Below are 25,519 nucleotides of genomic sequence, written 5' to 3' on the forward strand. Positions count from 1 at the left end.
CCTATATCACTAAAGAGGAGTACTGCTTTTTCTTGCTTGATGGCGCAGAGCTCCCAGATTCATGCTTTTTCTTTTTTGGTATATTTGCATATTTGATATCTGGAGGGCTACTGGGGATGCTGTAAGTTTGCCATAGTAGTCTGCGCTACATACAATGAAAGCCATGATCCCGCAGGTTCAGAGTGGGCAACTTTCCTTTTGCGTGCTGACCACAGGGTGTTGCTTGATCCCTAAAATGCCTTGTATTTTTTTTTCATGAATACCAGGCATTCTTTGATTGGGCAAGATGGAGATAGTGACATTTCCGTCCAATCATAGAACACATAATACATTCATAGAAAATATACAAGGCATTCTATGAATAGTAGAGGTGCTGAGTAAGCAACCTCCTGTAGTCAGTATGCGGAGGGGAAGCTGCTCTCACAGAACTTGGTAGTTCATGTCTCTCATTGTATGTAGAGCAAATTTCTACTGTGATTTACAGTATCCTCAGTGTCCCTACAGATATTAGATATGCATACTTACATTGAACCAATATGGCCCAAAGTATGTAAAAAATATAATTCCTAGCGTTCAGCTTTAACACCTAAGAAATGAGCATTGATACTGACTGTAGCTGTGCTAGTATAGAGGGCGATTTTTGTTTAGTAACTAGTATGGACCTTCTAAAGACCACAGTTGCAAAAAGCAATTGTGTACTTCCAACCTGGTTTCAAGAGTTTGGTTGAAGGCTTTTTTCTGATCCAGCATGACTGTACAGAAAGCCAGCTCCATAAAGACATTCTTTGATGAGTTAGGTGTGAAGAGAATTTAGTTCTGACCTCAACCCTGCTAAAGTTCCTGCCTTCCTGCTTCGGACTTAACCCAACTTACCCAAGGCCATCATTCATTGTGAAAAACAGAATCCTGCTGTGATGATTGCATGGAAATGGGATTTTATTTTTTGCCTGTTTTAGAAAATCAACATAAATATTGATTTATAACAACGTTGCATAACAAAATGCCTTGAGTAGAAATTAGCCATGTTTTATACATTTTTGTATAAGATTGGAGTATTCCTTTCAATTGCTGTCAATTTTAGTAACAGACAGCGGTTTTGGTGATGTGCTTCTTTATCTGCATTCACGAGGTTTCATGGTTTGAAAGCTTTATTTCAGGTATATAAGTTCATTCTTTACAAAGTTTTCTACCCAGTCCATAGAATGGACAATTTCAGCGTGGAAGTCCCGGGAGGCAGCTGGAACTGGAGTTTTCCTTATATATCCCTTACAGCTGACCACTGTTCCCCAGCTAATGACCCCCACCTGTTCAGAAGACAAGGAGAGAGAGCTTACAGAAGGGTGGACCTCAGAGAGGAAGTATCTTGCATTTTCAGTGAGCACTTTATTTTTAATTATTATATAAAGAGGAACTTTAATTGGATTGAATGACAATTGTAAGGTGCTCTAAAGATTTTGACTGTACTATTAGACCTCATCAGTGATATCTCGCTGAATTGGGGAAAGGTGAGTATGAGACTGGCAGGAGAAAGAAAGAATGATACACCAAAGTTGCAATTCTAGTTCAAATTAATGGGTTTTTCTTTTCCTTTTTGTCTTTTACAAGCTTGCTTTGAAACAGACACAACTTTAAGTCAGTATGCTAAATTGTAATAAAAGAAGCTTGCGAAACTGCAGAGGTATATAACATCACGTGACTCATGCCTAAAGACATTAAAACGGTGATGCCTGGAGTCCAGCTTTAAAGTGTAATATAAAAAAAAAAAAAAACATGTCAAAAATTAAAACAGCGCTAGCATAGATACAATTCAACATTAAATTAATGAAATATATAATGCAAATAAATAATTTAAATCACATAAGTATATATATCAAGTCCTTTCATTAAAGTGATCAAATTCCAAAGTGCTCCAGTGCAAAAAAACATATAGGTGCTCCAGGTGACGGTGACCCCTCTCGGTTCCCCACTCACCGCAAAAGCAGACAAATAAGTCTGAAATCAATGAAATATTGCACCGAGACTTCTCCTAAGGAATGCCACGTGGTATCAGGTGTTTTCTTGGGTAAAGCTGGTCCGAGTACCCTCCATGGACCCCAAATTAGAAACAGAAGGACCGCATATGGTGAAGTATGTTTTGAACAATTTATTTCCCAAATGAAGAAAAAAACATACTCACAAGCAAGGATATAAAATACGCAGTATACAGATAACAAGTATGTAGTGGACGCCGCTGTTGGTGTGCGTTCCACAGCCGATTCGGGAAGTGCAACCGGAAGTGACGATGCGTCAGAGCCGTACCGGAAGTGCGTCAACGCGTTTCACCCACCTACTGGGCGTTTTCAAAGAGGTCTTTTGGAGCATTTTGGAATTTGATCACTTTAATGAAAGGGCTTGATATATATACTTATGTGATTTCAATTATTTATTTGCATTATATATTTTATTAAATTAATGTTGAATTGTATTTATGCTAGCGCTGTTTTAATTTTTGACAACATATTTTACCTACGTTTTTACTTAGTGCAACAGCAGCTGCATCACATTTTTTACATATATATATTTTTATTTGAATAAAACAAATTTATGCAGCGCTAGCAATAAATTAGTGAAAATATAAAATTATAAAATTATGATAGAACCAATCTATATCATACAAGAAATTATAATATAATGTATCAATCACATTAAGTGCATAAGATAACTGCAATAATTATATATAGTGCATGATAAACTAAAAAGTTCAGTATAGTTTTCAAGTGAGAAGATTAAAGTGCATAAATAAATAATTTGGTGAAAAAAGTCCTTATTGATGATCCAATAGGTGCCAAAGTGCCAAGTGAATAAAGGTGCTTATAAGGTGAAGGTGCCCTCTTGGTTCCCCACTCACCGGATTACGATTGTAAAAAAGCCCTTGGTATTATTGCACATTTGCCCAGGATCTGATGTGGGGTTCCTCCGATGTGACCTCCAAATTGAAATCGTCTCCGATATCACCATTAAAAGAAAAAAGGGCCATACATCGTGAAGTACGTAGATATATTTTATTTCCCCAAAAAGCGATTTAATACTTACAGGATAAGAAGGTTAAAAAAGCATGTATCAAACAAAGCGAGTGGCGCCGCTCGTAGCGTGCGTTCCACATACAGGAAGTTCCCAACCGGAAATGACGTTACGTCCGCAACCGGAAGTGCGTCAACGCGTTTCACCGTCACACACAGCGTCTTGTATTTTTATTTACTCTTCACAATTTTTTTCACTTTTATATTTATTTATTCATACCTGTGTATTCACATTTTTATACTTTGGGCCATAAGCGCGGGTTTAATTAATATTTTTACATAAAAAAAAAAAACACATGCAGAACATCTCTGCAATACATAAGCTCGCAGGAGCAGGGCCCTTCTAACCCTCTTGTATTAAATTGCATTGTTGGTGTATAGTCTCCCTTTATATTGTAAAGCGCTGCACAAACTGTTGGGGCTATATAAATCCTGTATAATAATAATTTCCCTATGTTTTATCTCTTTAGAAACTCTGCAACTAAAGAAAGATACCTGCTGACCAACTCCTAGTGTTTTTTTTTTTTTTCATAAGATTTTTATAAAAGGTAAAGGAGGAAAAGTGTAATAAAGTAAAGTAATACAGAAACATAGCATACACGGTGAAAGACATGTAAGTCGTTAGCTTCATAGACATAAGTGGTATACATATTAACTGTAATAGACAGACCGTAATTGGGTTGGGGCCCTAACTGAGATCATAACTCATTGTATAAAAAAAAAAGTTTCAAAGAAAGTTATATAATTAGGATCTAGCACTAACATCTCAGTGAACCATGGTCGTTTAGGTATATAGGATTTTGGGTGTAAAGCCCCGTACACACGTACCGATGGTCGGCTTACAAATGTTCCTCTTTTCTCCCCGGGATGTCGGTGTCTGCTGAAAAGTGCAAAGACAGCACAAGGACAGCACAAGAATTTTGTCCGCCGACTGCAGAAGTGATGTCATGTAATGGTTAACTTTCCCTGTGTTTTCTATTTTCTGAGCATGCCCAGTCTTGCAAATCTGCGGTCTGTCGGCCGAATTGTGTACTGACAGGCGAACAATCGTCCGTTCTGGTGTCGGCATACAAATATTTTCATGTTTGCACGAAAGACTTTTGTCCGCGGATTGTGCGCAGACATCTGTCGGAGGCACCATACTAACACGCGTACAATCGGCAGATCCTTCGTCCACCGACGTTTGTATGCCGACGATCGGTACGTGTGTACGGGCCTTTAGGGACATCATTTGTACGTAAGTGGTTATGTCTTATGCCCCATACACACGTGCAGATTATCTGCAGACTTTTGTCTGCAGATTTACCTTTTCTATGTAGTGCAAGGGCCTGCCGGATTGCATACAAATTGAAAATGTTTAGGTTTGACCTCATATTATATGGTTTTGGTAAGTCTGCAGACAAAAGTCTGCAGATAATCTGCACGTGTGTACGGGGCATTAGATGAATTGAGGTATTTGATTTGAGCATTTAGAAGGATCCAAAGGGTGACTTGGAGTGTAGTAATGAGTGAGTTGTTGTTAGGGCTGTTGGAGTTTAATATGTGAAGCTTGTATTTGTCAGAAGCTTTAAGTGAGATGCGTAGAAAAAGGCCTAGTGTATTTTGCTAAATTACTCAACCACTCATATCCTCCAATCTGTATAACAGGGGTCTCCAAACTTGGCCCACATCCAGCTCATTACAAGATTTCAGAGGGGACCAGGATATAAGGAGGGACTTTGATGGGCACCCTGATGTAAGAGGGATGGGGGACTCTGTTGGGAATTGTATTTGGAAATTCTTTGCGGTGTTATATTAAGCTTTTTTCTGTTGTTTCTAAATCCTATCATGCGGATTACAAAAGACTCAAAGCACAACTTTTCATTTAAATTTGAATCCTTCATTTTTTTTAAAACTATTTGTTTTCAGCCCATAAATATTTGTGAAATATAAGATGTGGCCCTCATACTGAGGTTTGCAGACCCCCGCTCTATAGCATAAAAGGACAATCATTCTGTAGTCCAAACTAAGAACTAGAAGAGCTGTTGGAGATAAAGCAGTAAATGTGCAGTGGAGACAGGTCTAAACTTCTGTCATGGCTTATTTTTGCCCATATTAAACAGATAATACCTCTGTAAAAAAATTGTGTTATTTACTTGAGAAAATATGAGCAAATACTAGAAGTTCATTGTTAAAGTTTACATGCAATTTAGGAATTGTGTGAAAAAATGAAAAAAAAAAAAAAAAACACGCCTGTGCTGTACCGTGTCAATATAAAATATGAGTTGCATGCGACCACTTGTTTTTTTATGTTAATGTTGGTTTCCTAGGCCTTATGCACCTCAGCAGTCATGAAAGCTTCCATTGTGCAGTAATCCTTTTCCAATTGTTTATTAAAAGATTAAAAAAAAAAAAAACACTCAACAGCTGGTGCACTATGGAGACAGAGCCAGCAATATTGAGGGGCATCCTATGCGTATCAATCATATGACATCTACAGGGGATACGCATAGGATGGAGTCGGGTGACAAACACTGATTCAAAACACTGGTCAGAGCGGAGTCTGCTGTCAGCAACACGTATTGTGCTTTTTTTTAACCTACCTGCTCCCCATTCAGACCTGTGATCACAATGTCTGGCACCAACTTTCTTTGCAGCTCTTAAATGCCATGTACCTGAATGCCAGGAGCGACAAAGGAAGCTGGTATATGAAGAGGCAAAATGGCACCTATCATAAAAGGGCCACTTGGTTGTATTGTTCTCCACGTCTTAGGCTCCGTTCACACCTAGGCGATTTAAAAAGTGGCCGAAGCGCGGGACGCCTTTGTGATGCCATTATTTCTTAATAGGACCCCAAGTGCGGTGCGATTTTGCCGCAATTGTCGAATAAATTGTGCTACAATCACGGAAAAAATCACAACACTGAATGCTTCTGGCTCTATGCAAAGATTTGGTACATGAGCTTCTTTGGAGCGGAAGGAGGCCTATTGAGTTGGATTGGTGCCACTCCAAAAACGTTCCACTAGAAAACACAAAAAAGCTAGAAAAAAAATAACGCACTGCAACAGCTGTTGCTGCGCTACACTCAGGTGCGAATGAAGCCTTAAGGTTCCCACTTCACTTTGGTCAGACTGGTCTTACCTGGATGTAACGTTTGTTATGTTGTATAATCAGAGGACCGCCAGAATCTCCTGCAAGAGACAACAGGAATAAACATGGTGGCAAAAAAAGGTTTTTATTCTCACTAAGAGTCCTAGTTTCTAGGGTTGTAGTGTTAGTTCCCACCAAGGACACATCCTACATGCAGTCTGTATGAAATCACATTTTTGCATGGGCATTAGACGGTTGTCTTCAAACCAAGCTGCTCCCAGATAATGTGGGAGATTTACTAAAACTGGAGCACTCAGAATCTTGTGCAGCTCTGCATGGTAGCCAATCAGCTTCTAACTTCAGCTTGTGCAGTTAAGCTTTGTCAATAAAAACTGGAAGCCAATTGGTTTCTAGGCAGAGCTGCACTAGAAATGAAATAGTTTGGTGCGCTAAATAATGCTTGTGTCACTCTAAATGATAAATCACAAATATACCAAAACAAGTGTTAATAATCCAATATGTCAAACATTGTGACAGTAATATTCCACAAATTAAATAACGTGAAATCCCCCTCTGGGGTGTGGTGAAAAACCCAATGAAATGTTGACACAATCCAATGAAATGTTTGAATGTCTCAATTATTTCCACTAACAAGGAGGAAATAAAACATGTGCAATAACCCCACAAAGGGTGTGCAAAAAGTCCAGTGAATAGTGTCTCAGGTATAAAAGTCCAAAAACTCCAAAACGATAAACAAAACGTGAACAACTTCAGGTGATGGATTAAGTTGAAATGAAATAGTGCTCCGAACAAACCCCGTGTCTAATTCCTTTAACGTGTGTCCCACCACCTTCAGGATTTACTTCTTACCAGCAGTCACCATATAACCGCAAAACCGCAAAAGACATCCACCACAAGAATAATGACTCCCTGTGTGGTGAGAGGGATGGTGCGCTTCTCCACACCTCGTGGAAGAGATATAATAGTTTCTTACCAGATGGATGTTAATCTGAAGCATGTATCTGTCCCTATTTAAAGAGGTTGTAAACCCACATATTTTTTTTTTCTTCACCCTGAAAGATAAACACATAATGAGCTAGTATGCATCGCATACTAGCTCATTATGAAATACTTACCTTAGAACGAGCCCCCGCCGTGCCGCCTGCTTACCTCTATGACGGCCGATATGTCCAGTCGCCCGTCTTCCGGGATCACGGCATCCAGCCATCTGATTGGCCGAAGCCCCGGTGACGTCACTCCCACACGCGGGAGCCAACGGTCACGGCACGGGGCTCTGAAGGAACGGCACGAGCGGCCGTTCCTTCAGAGCGCATGCGCCAGTGATGTCACTGGCTGCATGTAAGGTAAATATCTCCGAAACGGTACATGTTTAGGAGATATTTACAGTACCTATAGGTAAGCCTTATCATAGACTTTCCTATAGGTACAACTTGCAGAGGAGGGTTTACTTCCTCTTTAAGGTAGCCGGTGTTTGATGTGGGCGCTGAGGCGATCTATAGGGAATAGGAGTACAACTGAGTGTTCCAAGACTGGAGCCTCGTCAATGGGACAGTCTTTTCTGCAGCTGTGAGCATGCTCAGTCTTACCCAGGGCTTTATCTTGGAGCTGTTCTTTCAGCACCATAAGATTGCAAGCCACCTGATTGGTTTCCTTGAGTTTGCTCCATTCCCTCGGAAGCTGCTTCTTGTGATGATTCAACTGAAGGATTTTTTTCTTGTTCCTTTCTAGCAGTACTCTACAATGAAATATGAGCTATAATACAAATGGATATTTGGGGACCAGAAAGGAACATAGAAGGCTACAGAAGATTATCCAAAAAGTGACCCAAGGATTGACCCATTGTGGCGGAAGGAGAGAGTCCCTTAATAGGGACAGATACACACTTCAGATTAACATCCATCTAGTAAGAGGCTATTATATCTCTTCCACGAGATGTGGAGAAGCGTACCATCCCTCTCATCACACAGGGAGTCATTATTCTTGTGGTGGATGTCTTTTGCCCTATATCTCTACCTGCTGGTAAGAAGTAAATCCTGAAGGTGGTGGGACACACGTTATAGGAATTAGACACGGGGTTTGTTTGGAGCACTATTTCATTTCAACTTAATCCATCACCTGAAGTTGTTCACGTTTTGTTTATCATTTTGGAGTTTTGGGACTTTTATACCTGAGACACTATTCATGGGACTTTTTGCACACCCCTTGCACATGTTTTATTTCCTCCTTGTTAGTGGAAATAATTGAGACATTCAAACATTTCATTGGATTGTGTCAACATTTCATTGGGTTTTTCACCACACCCCAGAGGGGGATTTCACATTATTAATTTTATTTAATTTGTGGAATATTACTGTCACAATGTTTGACATATTGGATTATTAACACTTGCTTTGGTATATTTGTGATTTATCATTCAGAGTTACACAAGCATTATTTAGCGCACCAAACTATTTATTTAATTTCACTATTTACAAACCCAGTATTTGGATCTTTGGTTGCAGCTTGTTTTATTTTATCAGCGCACCCTTTTTTACACCTTTAATTAGAGCTGCACTATATTTTGTATGCTCCAATTTTAGTAAATAACCCCAACAGTGTTTGTGTGCTTGTAAGAGTGTGGTAGGGAAATTAAATTGTTCCTCTGAGGCATAGAGGCATGAAATGTTCTCTGTATTATGTAATGTGTTGAGTGATAGGTTAGAGTTGTATGAATACACTGTGCAGGCATGTAGGAAGGCAGCTTACATCATACGCCATGGCCGGCCATCTCAGGATGAGGAAGGAAGAGGACTATAGAACTGCCAATCCTGGTGTACACCATGATTAGTGAACAAGGTCCCCAACTAACATGAGGTTTGTAGTAGGGAGTATAGAAGGGATGAGGAAGACAGGGGAATGGTTCAGGAAAAAAAAAATAAAAACTTTTCAAAAGGTAAATTTATATTTTAAAATTAGAAATAAAGATCTAAATAGAACTATAGAAATCCATAGAACTGATTACCTTTGCAGGTCTGAGGATCCACCACTGGGTCTATCCCTCCAGTGCACAAGAAATTGTCAGTCACAGCATCTCTAATATCTGTTACATTTTCAAAGTCTTTCACCTTTTTGGCATCTTGAAGACAGCCGAGTCTCTGTGGAGGAGGAGAGAAACTTTAGGTGGAGGATATCTCAAGATGTAGAGTCCGCCCCGAGCACTGAATGAATCACTTGCTGACCGGGCCTTTTTCTGACTTTTGTTGCTTACAAGTTAAAATCATTATTTGTGCTAGACAATTACCTAGGACCCCCAAACATTATATTTTTTTTTTTTTTTAGCAGAGAACCTAGAGAATAAAACGACGGTCATTGAAATTTTTTATGTTACACGTTTTTTTAGCAGTGGATTTTAGATGGAAAAAATACACTTTAATGAATTAAAAAAACAAAACATTAATTCCCCTTTCACACTTGTGTGACTACTGCTACAACTTTGGACTGCAAAGTCACACCCCATGATTTCCATTTAGTACCATCATATCTGTGTGACTTCAAGTTGCAGCGACTTCAAAGTAGTCCCTGCACTACTTTGATCTGACTTTGATGCGACTTGAGGTCCATAGAAAAGTCGTGTCAAGTAACATCACTCATCTCTATGCTAAAGCACAGCCACCCCGGGTGGTTCTCAGGCTCAAGGGGACTTTTAAAAGTGATCTCGCGGCAAATCCACCACTGGGATTACTTTTATCAGAAAGCCACCCGCCAGAAGAAAAAAAAAAGGTACTGGCGTTATTGCATCTAGCTGCAGCCATAACTCCGGTATTTAACTGTAACGGCGTACACTTACAATTAGGCGTTCGGCAAGTGGTTTTTAATGTGGATCTGTTATTTTGTTAAGCAGACAACAGGATGCTGCTTTTGGCAGTATTAAACAATTTATCAGACCACACTAGTTTAGGTTGTAGGAGAGTTAGGTCCCTATGCACTAAAGTTAAGAACTTAGGAACAAATAGCAGCAATGAAGAACAAGAAACATTGATAATCATTTTGTACCTTTTGCCCTTGTTTTATCAGCACATCCATCTGTATAAAGTTGTCCCTCCTTTCTTCTGAAACGAACATCGCTTTCACCAACTCACCAGACAGTAACAACATTTCTATGGAGAAAAGTAATTTTTAATAAAAAAAAAAAATAGGATAAAATTCTTATAATTTTCCTTCAGTTGTTCTGTTTATTATTATCCATTTGTAAAATCCTACCAAGCTGTTGACATGTTTTGAAGTCATATTGGTAGCTAGTGGAATTGGTGAGGATGGCTTCCACAGTCTGGTGAAGGAGGTATAGGGATATATTGGGTATGAATGGGGGGTGACCAGCTCTATGGAGTGATGGAGACAAATTTATATAGGTGTAGAAGCTGCCACCAACCAGCCCCTAAAAAATTAGGAGCCAACAATGTTTGGGAAAAAAAGGAGAGGTTGGAAACGGCGCTACCTGGTATTATAGATGTGCCAAGAGGCTACAAAGTGATCTTATTATAAAACATATAAATGGTGAGACAATATATAATAATAAGGTGCAGAGTGCAAAAACGCAGAAACAAAATCGCAGAGACAAAAAATGGGCTAAATGTGATAAGCCCCAGAAATGCTTGAAGTGCTGTGAGAAAATAAAGCTAATATCACTAAGTGCAAAAAATATAAATTTTTTTGGGAAGTATAACAGAATGTATCAGAACAAGGATGTGCACCAGAATCTTGAGTGATATAAAATGAAAAAAAAAAAGTGCCAATTAATGGTTTAGTGAAGAAAAAAGGGGGAGAGAGGGGCCCCCTATACAAAAAATAATTGTGCTGGACTAATGTCCGTGATAAAGTGCAATATGGAGGTGAGTATCAAGGAACATAGGTGCCTGTTCCTAAAGTTTCCACTAGATGTAGCACTCACCCTTAATTTCCACCCTAAATGGCAGTAAATGATACTGCAGACCGGAAGTGACACGTAGAGTACCGGTCTGCAGTCTGCCAGTCCCTTGGAGTGCGGAGGCTCTGCAATATACTGCTGAATCAATCAGACTGAACCGTGAGTTTTTACTACTTGCCTACTTGTTTGATTGTACTTACTACACTATGGGGATCTTCTCTCTGTGTTTGAGCACCTAGATGGGACTTGTCGATCCGCGAGGATTCCAGGAACCCCAGCTCAGTAATCACAGTTTGGACCCCATCCACCCCTGTGTGGAATTACATCCACTCTCATATCATTTACTGCCATTTAGGGGGGAAATTAAGGGTGAGTGCTACATCTAGTGGACACTTTAGGAACAGGCACCTATGTTCCTTGATACTCACCTCCACATTGCACTTTATCACGGACATTAGTCCAGCACAATTATTTTTTGTATAGGGGGCCCCTCTCTCCCCCTTTTTTATTCACTATACCATTTATTGGCACTTTTTATTTTTCATTTTTTATCACTCAAGATTCTGGTGCACATCCTTTTTCTGATACATTATGTTACACTTCCCAAAAAATGTTTATATTTTTTGCACTTAGTGATATTAGCTTTATTTTCTTACAGCACTTCAAGCATTTCTGGGGCGTATCACATTTAGCCCATTTTTTGTCTCTGCAGTTTTGTTTCTGCGTTTTTGCACTCTGCACCTTATTATTATATATTGTCTCACCATTTATATGTTTTATAATAAGATCACTTTGTAGCATCTTGGCACATCTATAATAACAGGTAGCGCCATTTCCAACCTCTCCTTTTTTTCCCAAACATAGGGATATATTGCACAATCAATTGGGGGTCTGTAATTCTAACAAGGCAAAAGCTTATCTTCGGCCATGGACCCCCCACCCCACTAAACATTAGTTTCACCTCCTTCTAACTTATCCCCCACCAAAAAAAAATCCCCTAAATCTGCAGTTACATGATAGTAATCTTTGGATAGTCCACATCGCTGCTTGGTGACATGGTCAACTTACAGTGTTGGAGACCTCAGTGTCCGAAGAGTTCAGCGGCGGCGTGATGATGTCACGGCAAGGGGTAACAACAGAACACTTTAGCAGCTGGCCCAGACTGCAACTGGATCACCATTCCCCGCTAGCAGAAGAGGTGCTGCAAAGGATCATGTGATGGTGGACTCTGACAAGTTAAAAGAGGCTTAGAAGGACTATTTCTACAGACAAATGTAGAATGAAAAAAGTGAATGAAAAAAAGGTGAGATGGATGGGTTTCCATTATTCTTATTTTTGCCCAGAGATAGGCTTTAAGAACCCTAGAGTCTATAGAAGCACATATACATATTAGCTACATTTCAGCATTAAATGCAGGCCATTCTGGTTAATAGCAGTTACAAATGGCAACATTGGAACTTTTAAACTGGGGAAGATCTTGGCCTAGTCACTTATATCACACCATGCCTAGCCCATATGTCAAGTCAAGATGGACCCACAATGTACATTTAAACCAATACAAAAGTAGCACAAGTTAAATTCAAATGTAATTAACTCTTTAAGTGGGAATCAAGTTTAGTTTTATGTAACATAGGGATGGGTTATAATAATCCCTGTTTTTATTGCTGTTGAGAAGATTTACCAATCCCAATTGGTAAAGTGACCCTTTGTGACATCACGGCAACAATCTTTTAAGAGATATCTCTGTAGACCCAAGTAATGGGCGAATTTGTCAGCCATTAGGCAGTGTCCACATTACCAGGAGGAGTTGTGTGCACTGCAAAAAGGGCCTTTACCCACTGCAGAGTAGAATAAGAAAACAATAATTTAGAAGGCTTATCACATTACTGACATTACAGGCAGGTATATGGGGTTCAGTTTAGTTTTTTTTATTATAAGAGGTGATTAGCAAGTGGCAGGTGGAGTTTGAGGGGATAGGGTATAGGGGCAAGGGATGAGCTCTAAAGGAAACCCATGCTGGGAGAATTATATAGTCTTTACTTAGCTATAGCTCCTGAAAATATTAGTTGCTGCAAGACTTTTTAGAGCACGCCCAAAATTATTATGCAGATCAGGGGCTCTGGTTTAGTTTTGATTTCACTTGTTGCATGATTGTTCCAGGTCCCTGATCAAAAAAGGTACTAAAGCTACGGGAATAGCATCACAGCCAACCAACATTTAGCTTCCTGGATAGTGTGAGTGAACAGCACACTCACCATGGTCACTGCAAGACACTGCCTTGTCCAGTAACTTTAAAGCCCAGGATGTTCCACTTGTGCAGGGAAGACAGAGAGGCCTGTAAGGAAATAACAGCACAACGAGTTGTCTACAGAAAATGTATTTAAAATAGATTTTGTGGGTTTGGTAGATTTCTTTAATAAAGTGGACTATGGCCAAATTAAAAAAAATGTCCTATATGATGCACACTGGCAGTAGCGAAGACACAGCAGCTTTTGTTTTTCTGGGTCCCTCCTGTAGTTGTATTGCCTATTGATCCTGCTAGTAAATCTGTCATGTTTCACCTTCATAAAAACAGGATAGTTATGCTTTTTCTTCTGCAGGTAAATCACATGGCTGTGTCGTCATCCATAACTTTTTTCTATCAAGGTAGGTTTATGTTCAAGGGGTAAAGCAAGCTTGGGTATTGATTTTTACCACCAGTAAATGGCTGTCAGGTAAAAGTAATCTGGATGGCTCTAGAACCTTGCCCAATAACTTTTACAGGTCTCTGAAGTAGACACCTTCCACCACTAACCATCTTCCCTTCCCCCCAATGGTGGTTCCAGGGCTCTCCCTTTTCCTCAACTCCCACTGACCAGCAGGATAGGTATACAAGCATGTTACTCTGGTGGAGGACAAGGGCTCATCCGAGGTGCCACATCTAAGTACTAACCAGTATTCACCAGAGCTCCTGATAGTAGAGATGGGTTTTGCTGCGTGTTAGCACCAGGTTGCGGTCTTTAGGATCACCCCACCAGGAGGTGAGCAATACGGGGCCCAGTAGCAGATATAGCAGGTAGGGATCAAACAGAAGCGTAGTCATTAAACAAGCCAAAAGGTCGGTAACAAGTAGTTGCAGGTTGAGATCAAGCAGAAGTGTAATCGAGGAACAAGCCAATGGTGAATAATGAGTGGTAGGAAAGATACAAATGGCAGCAGGAGTGACATATTGGCTGGAGAGAGCACAGCAATCCGGCAAACAGGAAGTGCAAAGGCATAGCTTAAAAAGGAAGTTCATGGGAGGAGCAAAGAGTTCAAGGTACAAGAGCAACAGTCAAGCATCTCAGGTGTCTCAGCAAGAAAAGTTACTGCCAGATCCAAAAGAAGTCCTGGGTTCAGATCCAGACATCCCTGGCATAATGTTTAACACTAACCTATACAATAACTTGAAGACTTTATTTAATCTGACTTTTCTTTTTTACTACTCAATAACCATAACTTCATGGAGGATGAGGATACCTGACTGTTGTAGAAAAGTCGATCTTTCTGTCCAGTTCAACAAGCGCTAAATCAAAATCAAAGGATTTCTGAATATTCTTGTCTTTCTTGCTGTTCGGTTGATATTTTGGATGGCGATAGATATCTTTCGCTTTGCGTGATAAACCTCCTGCAGTGAGGTAACAAGGGATGCAATATAAGTATATGGTTTGTCTTACACCTGGTCTAAGAGACAAGCATTCTTTTCCAGTTGTATTAATCACAAATATAAAAGCTGCCACTTTCTTGAAATTGTCTTTTTCAAACATAAGGATAAAGAAAAGGACAGACCACTAGTTTGTCCTATTTTGTACATTTTCACCATGTATCTGGCAATTACAGTCTAACTCAAATCACTAATTATTTAAAATTTTGAATAGAGTGGGGATAAAGTAAAACTTCCTTTTTTTTTGCCTGTTACCCCATTAGTAAGACTTCCCCTCACTTCCTGTCCTTGTAACGCCCATACAGGAAATATGGTGGGGGCAGGGTCACCAGAAAAGAAAGGCATAGAAAGCAATAAAACACATTGTTAGAAGATATAAACCTTCACCGCTTTATCAAAATGTTGCAAAAAAACTGTAGGTGGGCTTTAAACTGCACAACTATTACAAATGCTGCAGCACCCTCCTATGTTCTCCTTTCCGGGTTATAAGTTGATGAACTGCATGTTACTTGTTCTATTGGGGTTTGGAACATACCGGTGACAGGGCTTCAGTTGTTCTGAGAATCTGGTCCTTTCATGGATTTTTTGTACCTTTAAAAAGGATTTTACGGTAAGTCAAAAATCCAGTTTTCTCTATCGTTCATTGACGGACGCAAGTCCCCAAGGCTAAACACAGCCAACCAGGCAACATGGAACTCATCAGAACAACAAGATGAGCCTCACCTGAAACAAACAGAAAACACCCTCAAGGGAAACCAAAAGCCCCCTAAACAGCAGCCTGCAAAAAAGAGGCACATCCACCTTAAAAAAATTGGTAAAGGTGTGAACAGACGACCAGGTAGCCGCCTTGCAAATCTGAAGCACAGATGCCTGATGGCAAAAAGCCCAGGAAGCACTAAGTGCCCGAGTAGAATGCGCCTTAACAGGGAAAAGTGGAACCTTACCCTTAATTGCATAAGCCTGCACCACTGTCTGTCTGATCCATCTGGAAATAGTCGCAGCAGACGCAAGCAGCCCTTTCTTTGGACCATCCGTGAGTACAAAGAACGAATCTGACTTACGAAAAGACTCAGTAGTCGCTAAGTACACCCTGATTGCCCGAACCACATCCAGAGTATGCAGTGCATATTCCTTAGGATGTTTTGGCTTAGGACACAAAGATGGTAATACAATGTCCCCGTATAAGTGAAAACTAGAAACCACCTTCGGAAGGAAGGGCGGATCCAGACGAAGTACCACTTTATCTCTATGAACCACCAGATAAGGAGAATGACAGGACAACGCCACCAGTTCCAACACCCTGCGAGCAGAAGTAATAGCCACCAAGAAGGGTTCCTTGTGGGATAAAGTAAGCAGGGGAATCTCCCGAATACTTTCAAAAAGGAGGTTTCTGAAGAAAAGACACCACCAAATTAAAGTCCCAAGGTGGCAACGGAGGTCACACCAGAGGTACCTAGTGTCGCACCCCCTGGATGAAGTTGTGCACCAGGGAATGGGTGGCCTACAGCCTCTGGAAATAAATTGCCAAGGCCGAAACCTGACCCTTGATAGTACTCAAGGCCAATTTTTGATCAACTCCCCATTGAAGTAAAGCCAAAATCCACGCCACAGAGTAAGAACGAGGGGGAACCCCAAGAGACTCACACCACGCAATGTACAACTTCCACGCACGATGATAGATATTCCTAGAAGTCACTTTTCTCTCTTTAAGCAGAGTGGGAATCATTGAAGCAGGCAATCCCCTGTCCTTCAGTACCTGGCTTTAAAGCAGGATGGAAGATTGGCCCTTGAGACAGCAGATCCTCCCTGAGAGGAAGTCTGACCAGGTCGGCGTACCAAGCTTGGCGAGGAAAGTCCGGAGCCACAGGAATGACCGGAATCCCTTCCACCTCGATCCTGAGAAGAAGTCTCGGCAGCAACTTGAGAGGAGGAAAGGCATACATCAGCTGATACTGACACCCCCGTGGCCACCAGCGAGTCTGCGGTGGCTGTCAGAGGGTCCCAGGAATGGGCCACAAACCTCTGCACTTTTGATCCGAGAAGCCAACAGATCTACGTCTGGAATGCCCCAAAGAAGGCACAACTGCTTGAACACCTCCAGATGGAGGGAACATTTCCCTGCATCCAAGGCCTGTCGACTGAGATAATCCGCCTGCCAATTTTCCACTCCTAGAATGTGAACAGCGGAGAGAGCTGGAACAATGCACTCTGCCCAACAAAGGATGCCTGCCACTTCCAAGGCCACAAGGACACTCTTTGTGCCCTCTTGGTGATTGACATAAGCCACGGTCGTGGTATTATCCAATTGAATGCGCATTGGACAACCCTGCAGGTGCTCGGTCCAGTGGACTAGGCAAAGCCGGATCGCTCTCAGCTCCAGGACATTGATCGGTAACCTGGATTCCTCCAGGGACCAGACTCCATGAGCAGATAACCTGCAGAGAACTCCCCCCCCCCACCTGGACAGGCTTGCATCCGTGGTGACAATTGTCCAATATATAGGGAGGAAGGATTTTCTTTGAGCATCGGAGATGGAAGCCACTAGATCAGGGACTCCCTGTTCACCTGGCTTAACTGGATCTGATTGTCCAGGGAGTTTGGATTCTTGTTTCATTTGAGAAGGATTTCCTTCTGGAGGATCCTTGTGTGAAATTGAGCGAAAGGGACCACCTCAAAGGAGGACACCATCAGTCCCAGTACTCTCATACAAATCCGAAGGGATGACTATTTGCTGGACAGCAACAACTGAACCGCAGTCTGGAGTTTTTGGAGTTTTTCCAGAGGAAGAAACACCCTGGCCGAGGATGAGTCCAGAGTCAGGCCCATGTAGTCCAGTCTCATAGAAGGGACCAAGGACGAAGATTCAGATTTCACCCGAACTCCTCCAGAGTTCTTATGGTGATTTCCAAATTTGTTTCCAGCACCGTAGGAGACTCCGCACAGAGAAGCAGATCATCCAGGTAGCCCATGTCCGATATCCCCCACTGCTGCAACAGCGCAGGATCGGAGCCAACACCTTTTTGAAGACCCGAGGAGCAGAGGCGAGACCAAAGGGCAATGCCACAAACTGATAGTGATCCTCTTCTATTGCAAAACAGAGTGGTGTCCTGCACAGATTAGGATGTGCAGGTAGGCATCTTTGATGTCTATGGAGGCCAGGAAATCCCCCCTGATGTAGGGAGGCCACCACTGTGAGAACCGATTCCATCTTGAATTTTTGAATTTGCACAAAGCAATTTAGTGCTTTCAGGTCCAGGATTGGACGTATCTTGCCTTCCTTCCTGGGAACCATGAACAGGTTTGAATAAAAGCCCTGAAAATGTTCCGCACATGGAACCGGAACTATCACTCCCTGTTGTACCAGGTCCTGAGCTGCCCCATAGAGTGCCAACAAGAGATCTGGGGACAGTCGCACATTGGAAGGGAAAAACCTTACCAGTGGAACGGATCGAAACTCGACCTTGTAACTGGACCGTATGACCTCTTGAACCCGTTTGTCTGGTATCCAGGCTAGCCACAGGTCCGGGAACCGGCAAAGACGTCCCCCCACCCCAGAGACGGGTGAGGGCGCACCTTCAGGCTGAGGAGGTCTTGTCCCCAGGTCTGGAGAAACCAGACTTTTGTTTGCTAGACCAGGGTCACTTGGAACTGCCCGAGGGAGTCTTGAAGGGCTTCGCCTTATCGACTGACCCTGAGGGACGAAAAAACGTTTTGTGAGCTGAAAAGGAGGGACCCCGCCTGCAAGGCGGATCCTTACCCTTGTTAGCCTGTGGAAGAAAGGTACTCTTCCCACCTGTGAGACCCTTAATAATGTCATCCAGGGTAGCACCAAACAGGGGATCTTCTTGAAAAGAGAGATCAGTCAAGGCCTTCTTAGAAGTCTGATCCGCAGACCAGCACTTCAGTCAAAGTATACGCCGGAGAACCACTGCCGAAACCGACAGTCGGCCCAATATGGGAGCAGTGTCTAGCGTGGCATCGCAAACAAATTGCAGCCCCTGCACCAGCTGGTCCAACAGCTCCTTAACCCTCCTCTTATGTTAGGGTAAGAACCGACCCGTTTTCAGGTTTTGAATGTCTATAAGTATCACATAAATTTGTTTATTGCATCAAGATTTTTTTACTTTGTCAGGAACCTCTATTTAAACAATGTAATAGAAAAATAATCCTTTTCACTAAATTATAAAATACTGTGGTGAAAATTAAGACGTTTATGGTGTTAGGGTCAATTCTGACCCAGTTATAATATAGGATTATAGAACACTAATAAGTGCCAAAACTGAAATCATAAACACTCTCTCTGCTTAGTAACACTGACAGCCAATCACCTCTCAACCCTGTGAGCTGTAGTTAGGGAGGGGCCTATCTCTTTGCCTGCTTGTCTGCTTCTCTAAATAAAGTAAAGAAACATAGGATCAATACATTTCAGAGTTGCTGGTTTATTTGACCATTTTTTAAATTTGAAAATGAGAGGTATGCTATCAAAAGAAAGGTCTAAGGGGTCACACCAAAAATATTAAAACCAATCTTTTCAAGGATAAAGAAGCCTAACAAGGTAACCAAGAGGTAAGAAACAAATTGGATGATAAATAATTGTTCAGAGGGTATTTTATGGCTGATTTAAGACACGGGTCAAAACCGACCCGTTAACATCATGGATAGTAACAGAAAGCTCACATAAGAGGAGGGTTAAAAAAAAGGCAGGAGGGACTTGTTTCCCCTCCAGGTCACGGCGTAGTAATTTTGCCCATTCAGTCAACTTCTGCGTGACAAGGGACATCAGTAAACATCAGTCTCAGTGTAGTCCCTGCCAGGGAGTACATATTGCGGGCCACAGCCTTCGCCTTCCTATCCTCCAGGTCCTTAAAGGACGGGGAATCCTCCAATGGAATAACGCTAGCCTTATTCAGTCTTGAGACCAGTGAATCCACTGTAAGTGGCACAGTCAACTTCTTTACCAGAGACTCCTCAAAAGGGTAGCGTCTAGCAATCCGCTTAGGCATTCCAGGGGAACGTATTGGAGATTCCCTTTCTTTTTTGAGCATGTTGGCAAAATATGCGGGATAGGGAAAAACCTTTGCCACTCTGGATGGCTTGTGAGTGCAGCTGGGTCCTCCAATTTTAGGGTCTCACGCACAGAAACAACCAGTGCGTCCACCAGCGCCTTATATTGCTTGGCAGTGGAGGTAGAAATGTCATTCTCTCTTTCAGAGGAGACAGGGTGTGAGGTAGTAGAGCCGGCAGGGAGACTTATGTCTGTGGTGAGTCAGACTCAGAACCTGAGATATCAGATGAGGCAGGGGTAGACGGAGGGCGTTTCTTAGCACCTCGCCCTTTAAAAACCATCTCCACCCGGGACACAAACGCTTCCAGAACCGCCAAAATTACATCGGTAGACAATTGGGATCCAGAGGGCCCTGCGGCGTCCCCGAGGGTATTAGGAGGGGACACATGATCTGTAGGGTCCATGTTGCACCAGTAGAAATATCAGAAATTTTTTTTTTTGCAAAAAAGTCCCACTGTGCTACAGTGCCCACCGAAGGTCAGGCAGCACGCTGGAGACCCCCAGCAGAGAGAGAGAGAGAGACCCCCAGACTCACTATACCAAGATGCAGCAGCAGGTCCAGAACGTCTGCACATGTCAGCAGGAAGCTCTCCAAAAGGAAATGAGCTGATAAAATGCCCAGGGTATAGGGAGGGGCTTCACCCACAGAACAACTCCTCTAGGAACTCCCATACAGATTCCTAGCAGAAGAATTCACTGCAAAATGGCCGTGCCGGGTGTACCAAGATGGCTGCCGATCTCCTCAGCCCATGTGGCTACAAGAAAATGGCGGCCCCGCGCGACCTGCACAGACTCCACAGCGGGATCGATCAGCAGATGGGCTCTGAAGGTACAGACCGAGACCCCTCCCGCACGATCGTTCATCCGCTGTCGGCGGCAAACCCCCCCCCCTGGAAACGCGGTCCCAGCCCCCGGGAATAGGCCAAACCACCCCCAGAGGGGGGGGGCAGGTAGAGGAGGGGGTGCATGACGGGACAGAGGAGAACCCGGGATTGTGAGGGTTCGATCGTCCCAGGGAGGGGCCCATGTCCACCCCAAAATTCACCAGGGGAAGAGGGGGGAACATTTACTCACCATACCAGGAATACAGGTGGGTGCCATCTCCTGACAGGACCCCTCTCCGCCGAAGTGGGGGGGGGCTGTCAGCCAAATAGGAACGCTGCAACTTGGGCCTAGACCCGGCTGTATGCGACCTGGTGAGACGTTTAACTCGCGGGGCCAGTCCCCGTCCAGTGGGACTATATCGCAGCCAACCCTTCGTGGAGCTAAGGCCTGCTTGCGCTCATTGATCGGCTGGGGTGACCACTGGATCTATACATCCAGCCTGTCACCCAGATCCGGCATAGTTGCTTGTAGAATTCACAGGAAAAAATCCAGATAAAAGCTAGCTAAAAAATTATCTATAGAAAATGTTTTTTTGCAAGAACCAGAGATCCCAGCAAGGAACTAGGTCCTTACTCCTGACTAGACAGATTAAAACTGACATCCTATGCAGGAAGAGAGAGGGTATACCCCCTGGGACTGCCCATAGGCATAGCCAGAACTTTTTTTCTGCCTAGTGTCCTACTCCTGTAGGGGACAGTATACCCTACTGATATGCATTAGAGACTGCGTCCGTCAATGAACGATAGAGAAATGTTTTTTTTTTGTTCTGTTTAAGATAGAATATGATTTGATGAGCTGCATGTTACTTGTTCTATTCGAGTTTGGAACTTACCCACGACAGACCTTCAGCTGTTTTGAGAATCTGTTCCTTTCATGGGTTTTATGTATCTTGAATTAAATACCCAGGCCAAATGTTTTATTTTTTTCTGTTTAAGATAGGAATACTAAAAACAGAAGAATGTGAGATGCGGGATTTCTTAGGTGCTGTTTTTAGCTAAGCAAGGTCATTTTACAACACTGTTAAAAATATTCTCTATTAATCAAAACACAATTTGATAAAACCTGTCCCTGTGCAGATGTAGCACTGCCCCCTTGAGGACTGCTGAGAATTACACTTTCTGGATTTCCCTGGGTTACCCTTAGCAACTGACAGCAGATAAACAGCAATGAAAGTTCTTGGCTCAGTCAATAATCAATCCAGGCGATGTTTTTTTTGTGTTTTTATTGAGAACTTGGATAGGAGAAGGGATGAGTGGGATACTCCAACTATTAACTATTCACAGTCTTGAGGACAGCTAACTGTAGAATGCGGCAAGGCCGCTGCTTCACTCTGTCACTGAAGTTAAGATGCTTTAAAATGTTCCTGCTTGAATATTCTCTTCAGGGTTCTAAACTCGGCACCCCCTTTACTCTCACTGCCTGTATGCTGACACCTGTCCACTGATTGTAGCCTCTGGAGTGGTCCCCTTCCTGGCAGACCCCTGGGCAAGTTCCTCTGTACTCACAGACACTGTTTTTCCAGAATCACCGTTGCCTCCAAACTCCACCAGCCAGCCTCCACTGGGTTCAGCCACACTTTCTGGTACACCAGGCCGACTGCCTGTGACCACCTTCCACAGCTTCAGAAGAGGAGACAGTCATCACCCTCCCTCTGGGACTTGGCTTTCCACCCATAGACCCCCCTGCCTCATGTGCTCTTGGCTTTTATACCCTATCCCATGATGGACAGTTACAAAAGCTTGTGTGTCATTGGCCATGTTTCCTCCACTGTCCAACAAACCTCCTCATTGGATACAGTGGGGACACTCCCTCAGCCCACATGAATTGCACATTGAGTACATGGAGCAGGCCTAACTATTAATATGGCTCCCCTGATAACCAGAGAGTGCAACTAGGTTTTACCTGCTGCTCCCCTGATAGGGAGGCAGAGCAAGCTATTCTCCCTACCTAGCACCTATCTGGGAGGGCGCTACACAGAAATACAGCTTTTTAGATTCTTTTGATGTTTCCTCGCTTTTGTTTCTACATGTTTAGACGTACAGGCTTCTTCAGGAAAATCCGCGGTACATTTAAACTTCTGAACAAAAATCCCCCCCATCCTCAGTCTGGGTTCCTCAAGAAAGTACATACTACCTACTGAGAGGGTGGAGCCATCTAACAGTTGATGTGTAGGGAGTCTGTTCATGTGACTTGATATGCCTGTCATGAGAAATCACTCCCATGTGTGACCAGGAGGACACTTCCTGATCACTTGACTGGCAGACTCCGTGCATGCGTGGTCCCCCATAGTAGCGTCTGCATCCTGTCATGATGTGTACACGTCGGGTGGGTGGGGAGGAGTACAAATAGACCCTCGTGGCAGAGGCCATATTGTCCTGGGGAGCTGGATGGTTCACATGCTGCAGGCAGGTATACCTTATACAATGGCACATTACCTGATGATCTGTTACTTCCTATTACAATCAAATCGGTCTAATGGGACCAACGATCTTGGCGTCTTGAATAGATTGAGCCTTGTATTGACCAATTAAAAGGTACAGTGAACATCAAATTATTATGGGGGATATATGTGAGTTTATAGTCTTTCACAGTGTTTAGGGTATGCAACACTAGATGTTGCTATTACCTCTATTTTTTTGGGAATACAATATGCATTTACCCATAACTATTTTGATCACTAATACTGTGGAATAATATGTGTGTGTGTTTTTTTTTTTTTTTTTTGTTACAGTATCCAAGGACTGTCTATGGGATACCCAAAGCCTACAGCGGACATCTTTGCTCCCCCTACGTGTATTTTTATTCAAATATAAGTACGGACCATATTTGGTAATTATTAGCTTTATTACAGGAAAAATTTTCTGTTGGTTCTTTCAATTACCATGCCCATTTGTCTATTCAGAGTTTGGATTTCCATACTCCTCCCTGCAGGAGACTCAGCATATGGGAGTGATTCCTCATGACAGGCATATCAAGTCACACGAACAGACTCCCTACACTTCAACTGTTAGATGGCTCCACCCTCTGGTAGGATGCCCTTTCTTGGGGAACCTGTGCTGAGGATGGGGGATGTATTTTTGACTGTACTGTTATTCATAAATGTGGTTTTTGTATTGATTTGTGGATTTTGCTAATGTGTGTGTTTTTTGTTCAGAAGTTGAAATGTACCGCGCATTTTCCTGAAGAAGCCCGTACAGCGAAACATGTCAAAACCAGAGCAGAAATATATAAACAATCTAAAAAGCTGTATTTCTGCATGGGGGCATTTTTGATGTGCCAATGGTTTTATCAAATTGTGTTTTGATTAATACATATTAATATTTATACTAGGGATAGACCGATTATCGGCAAGACAGATATATCAGTGGCCAATATGCATAGGCCAACTTGTTTCCTGTATGGGACTTTACTGCCCTCTTTCTGGGGAAACATGTGTGGCTTATCAATTTAGGGTGTGCTCAATCCAGCAAGCACCCCACATATGGTTCCTTGTAGGCCAAATTTTGTTGGGCACTGTCATGTAAACAAAACGTTTTGAAAAGGATCTTGGATATTTTTTAACTCTGGTTTCAAACCTTGTCTTCCATCTGTTGGAGACAATACAGTCTTCCTGAAGAAGGCCACGACGCATATATTCAAAACTCGTTGGGGCATCTCCCAGGTCAGGATCAATACTGTAACATTTATTCTGTGTACAAGTATACCTGCCTGTATTATTGTTCGTACAGTCGATAGGCTGAACCGAGGATGTTTGTAACCAGAGCACATACTTTAAAAATCTGTGTGTGATTTTTACATTTGTAAAATAAAATATACCCCTTTACATCAATATTTTCTTGATATATTTTCTTTGCTCCCTGGGGATCTTCCAATTTTTTCTTTTGGGACATATTTTATGGGGTCTGCAGCATCTATATTTCCTTTATATGTGTCCCTAGTCTATTATGCTTTAGTAATTCAACCCCAAAGTGTCACGTGTGCCAATGTACATCTTTGCTAGCACACCATGAATCAGCAAGGACCGTCCAGAAGTTTTATTGTAGCATGATCACATCACAATGGAAAGAGTGCAACGTTTCGGAGCCGTGCAGCACCCCTTTGTTAGGCATGTGACGAATGTGTCCTGCGTGGCTCCAAATCCTTGCACTCTGTCCATTATGAAGTGATCATGCTGCAATACTTTCAGAAGGTAGTTGTTGACCAATGAGGTGCTGGCATCCAGGAACGTGTTCAATGAGAACATTGACAATATTTGCACATGTGCGCAACTGAGACTTCATTTTTTTTTTATTTGTTAGAAACAGGTTAAAACTAGGTCACTCTTGCGTTTGATCAGTTTCCTATATTCTTTATAGGGATTTTCCTATTCTATACAAAATTTGCTGCTGCCTATAAACAAAATAAATTTTTGATTTTTTTTTTTCTTTGCCCAATTGGTAATTTCACTGGAAGATCCCATTAAATTAATTTTTTTCCCCTGGAAAGGGTTGTGGTTTGTCACTGAGGTCATTTTTATGATTAACTGCAGCACTTACCCATTTGCACAGTGACAAAACGAACAGGATCATCTATGTGAAAGCAGTGAGCAGCAGTCAGGATGAAGTTTTTGGTTATAATGGATCCTTTACAATTCTCCACCTGTTCTGGGCGCTGGAAGAACAAGAATAAGAAAAATGTATCTGTGGCACCAACCATTAATAAAGCTAATACAAATTCCTGAACCTATAGAGCAGTGATCTCTGAAACTGCGGCCCTTTACTTGCCTTTATCTGGCCCTTGGGGTACTATTGTTCTTATTGATACAAGGCACTATTCTTCCCAGTGGACACCAACGA

The 25,519-nt window shown here is 42.4% G+C and overlaps 1 protein-coding gene across 1 annotated transcript in view; it reads right to left on the reverse strand.

Annotated features, from left to right (window-relative positions):
* Positions 1-1,067: 1,067 nt before the first annotated feature.
* The window catches only part of LOC309560035 (complement factor B-like), a 126,163-nt gene continuing 101,711 nt past the window's right edge, over positions 1,068-25,519 (reverse strand). The window contains exons 12-18 of the mRNA XM_082263538.1: positions 25,220-25,334; positions 14,551-14,698; positions 13,308-13,387; positions 10,182-10,285; positions 9,151-9,283; positions 6,180-6,229; positions 1,068-1,304 (exon numbers count right to left, since the gene is read on the reverse strand). Of these exons, the coding sequence (XP_082119664.1) occupies positions 1,149-1,304; positions 6,180-6,229; positions 9,151-9,283; positions 10,182-10,285; positions 13,308-13,387; positions 14,551-14,698; positions 25,220-25,334 (786 nt within the window). The 3' untranslated portion in view covers positions 1,068-1,148. The remainder of the gene's footprint in view (positions 1,305-6,179; positions 6,230-9,150; positions 9,284-10,181; positions 10,286-13,307; positions 13,388-14,550; positions 14,699-25,219; positions 25,335-25,519) is intronic.

The sequence above is a fragment of the Pelophylax lessonae genome (genome assembly GCF_965119305.1).
Source record: "Pelophylax lessonae genome assembly, chromosome: 7".
NCBI classification, from domain to species: Eukaryota; Metazoa; Chordata; class Amphibia; order Anura; family Ranidae; genus Pelophylax; species Pelophylax lessonae.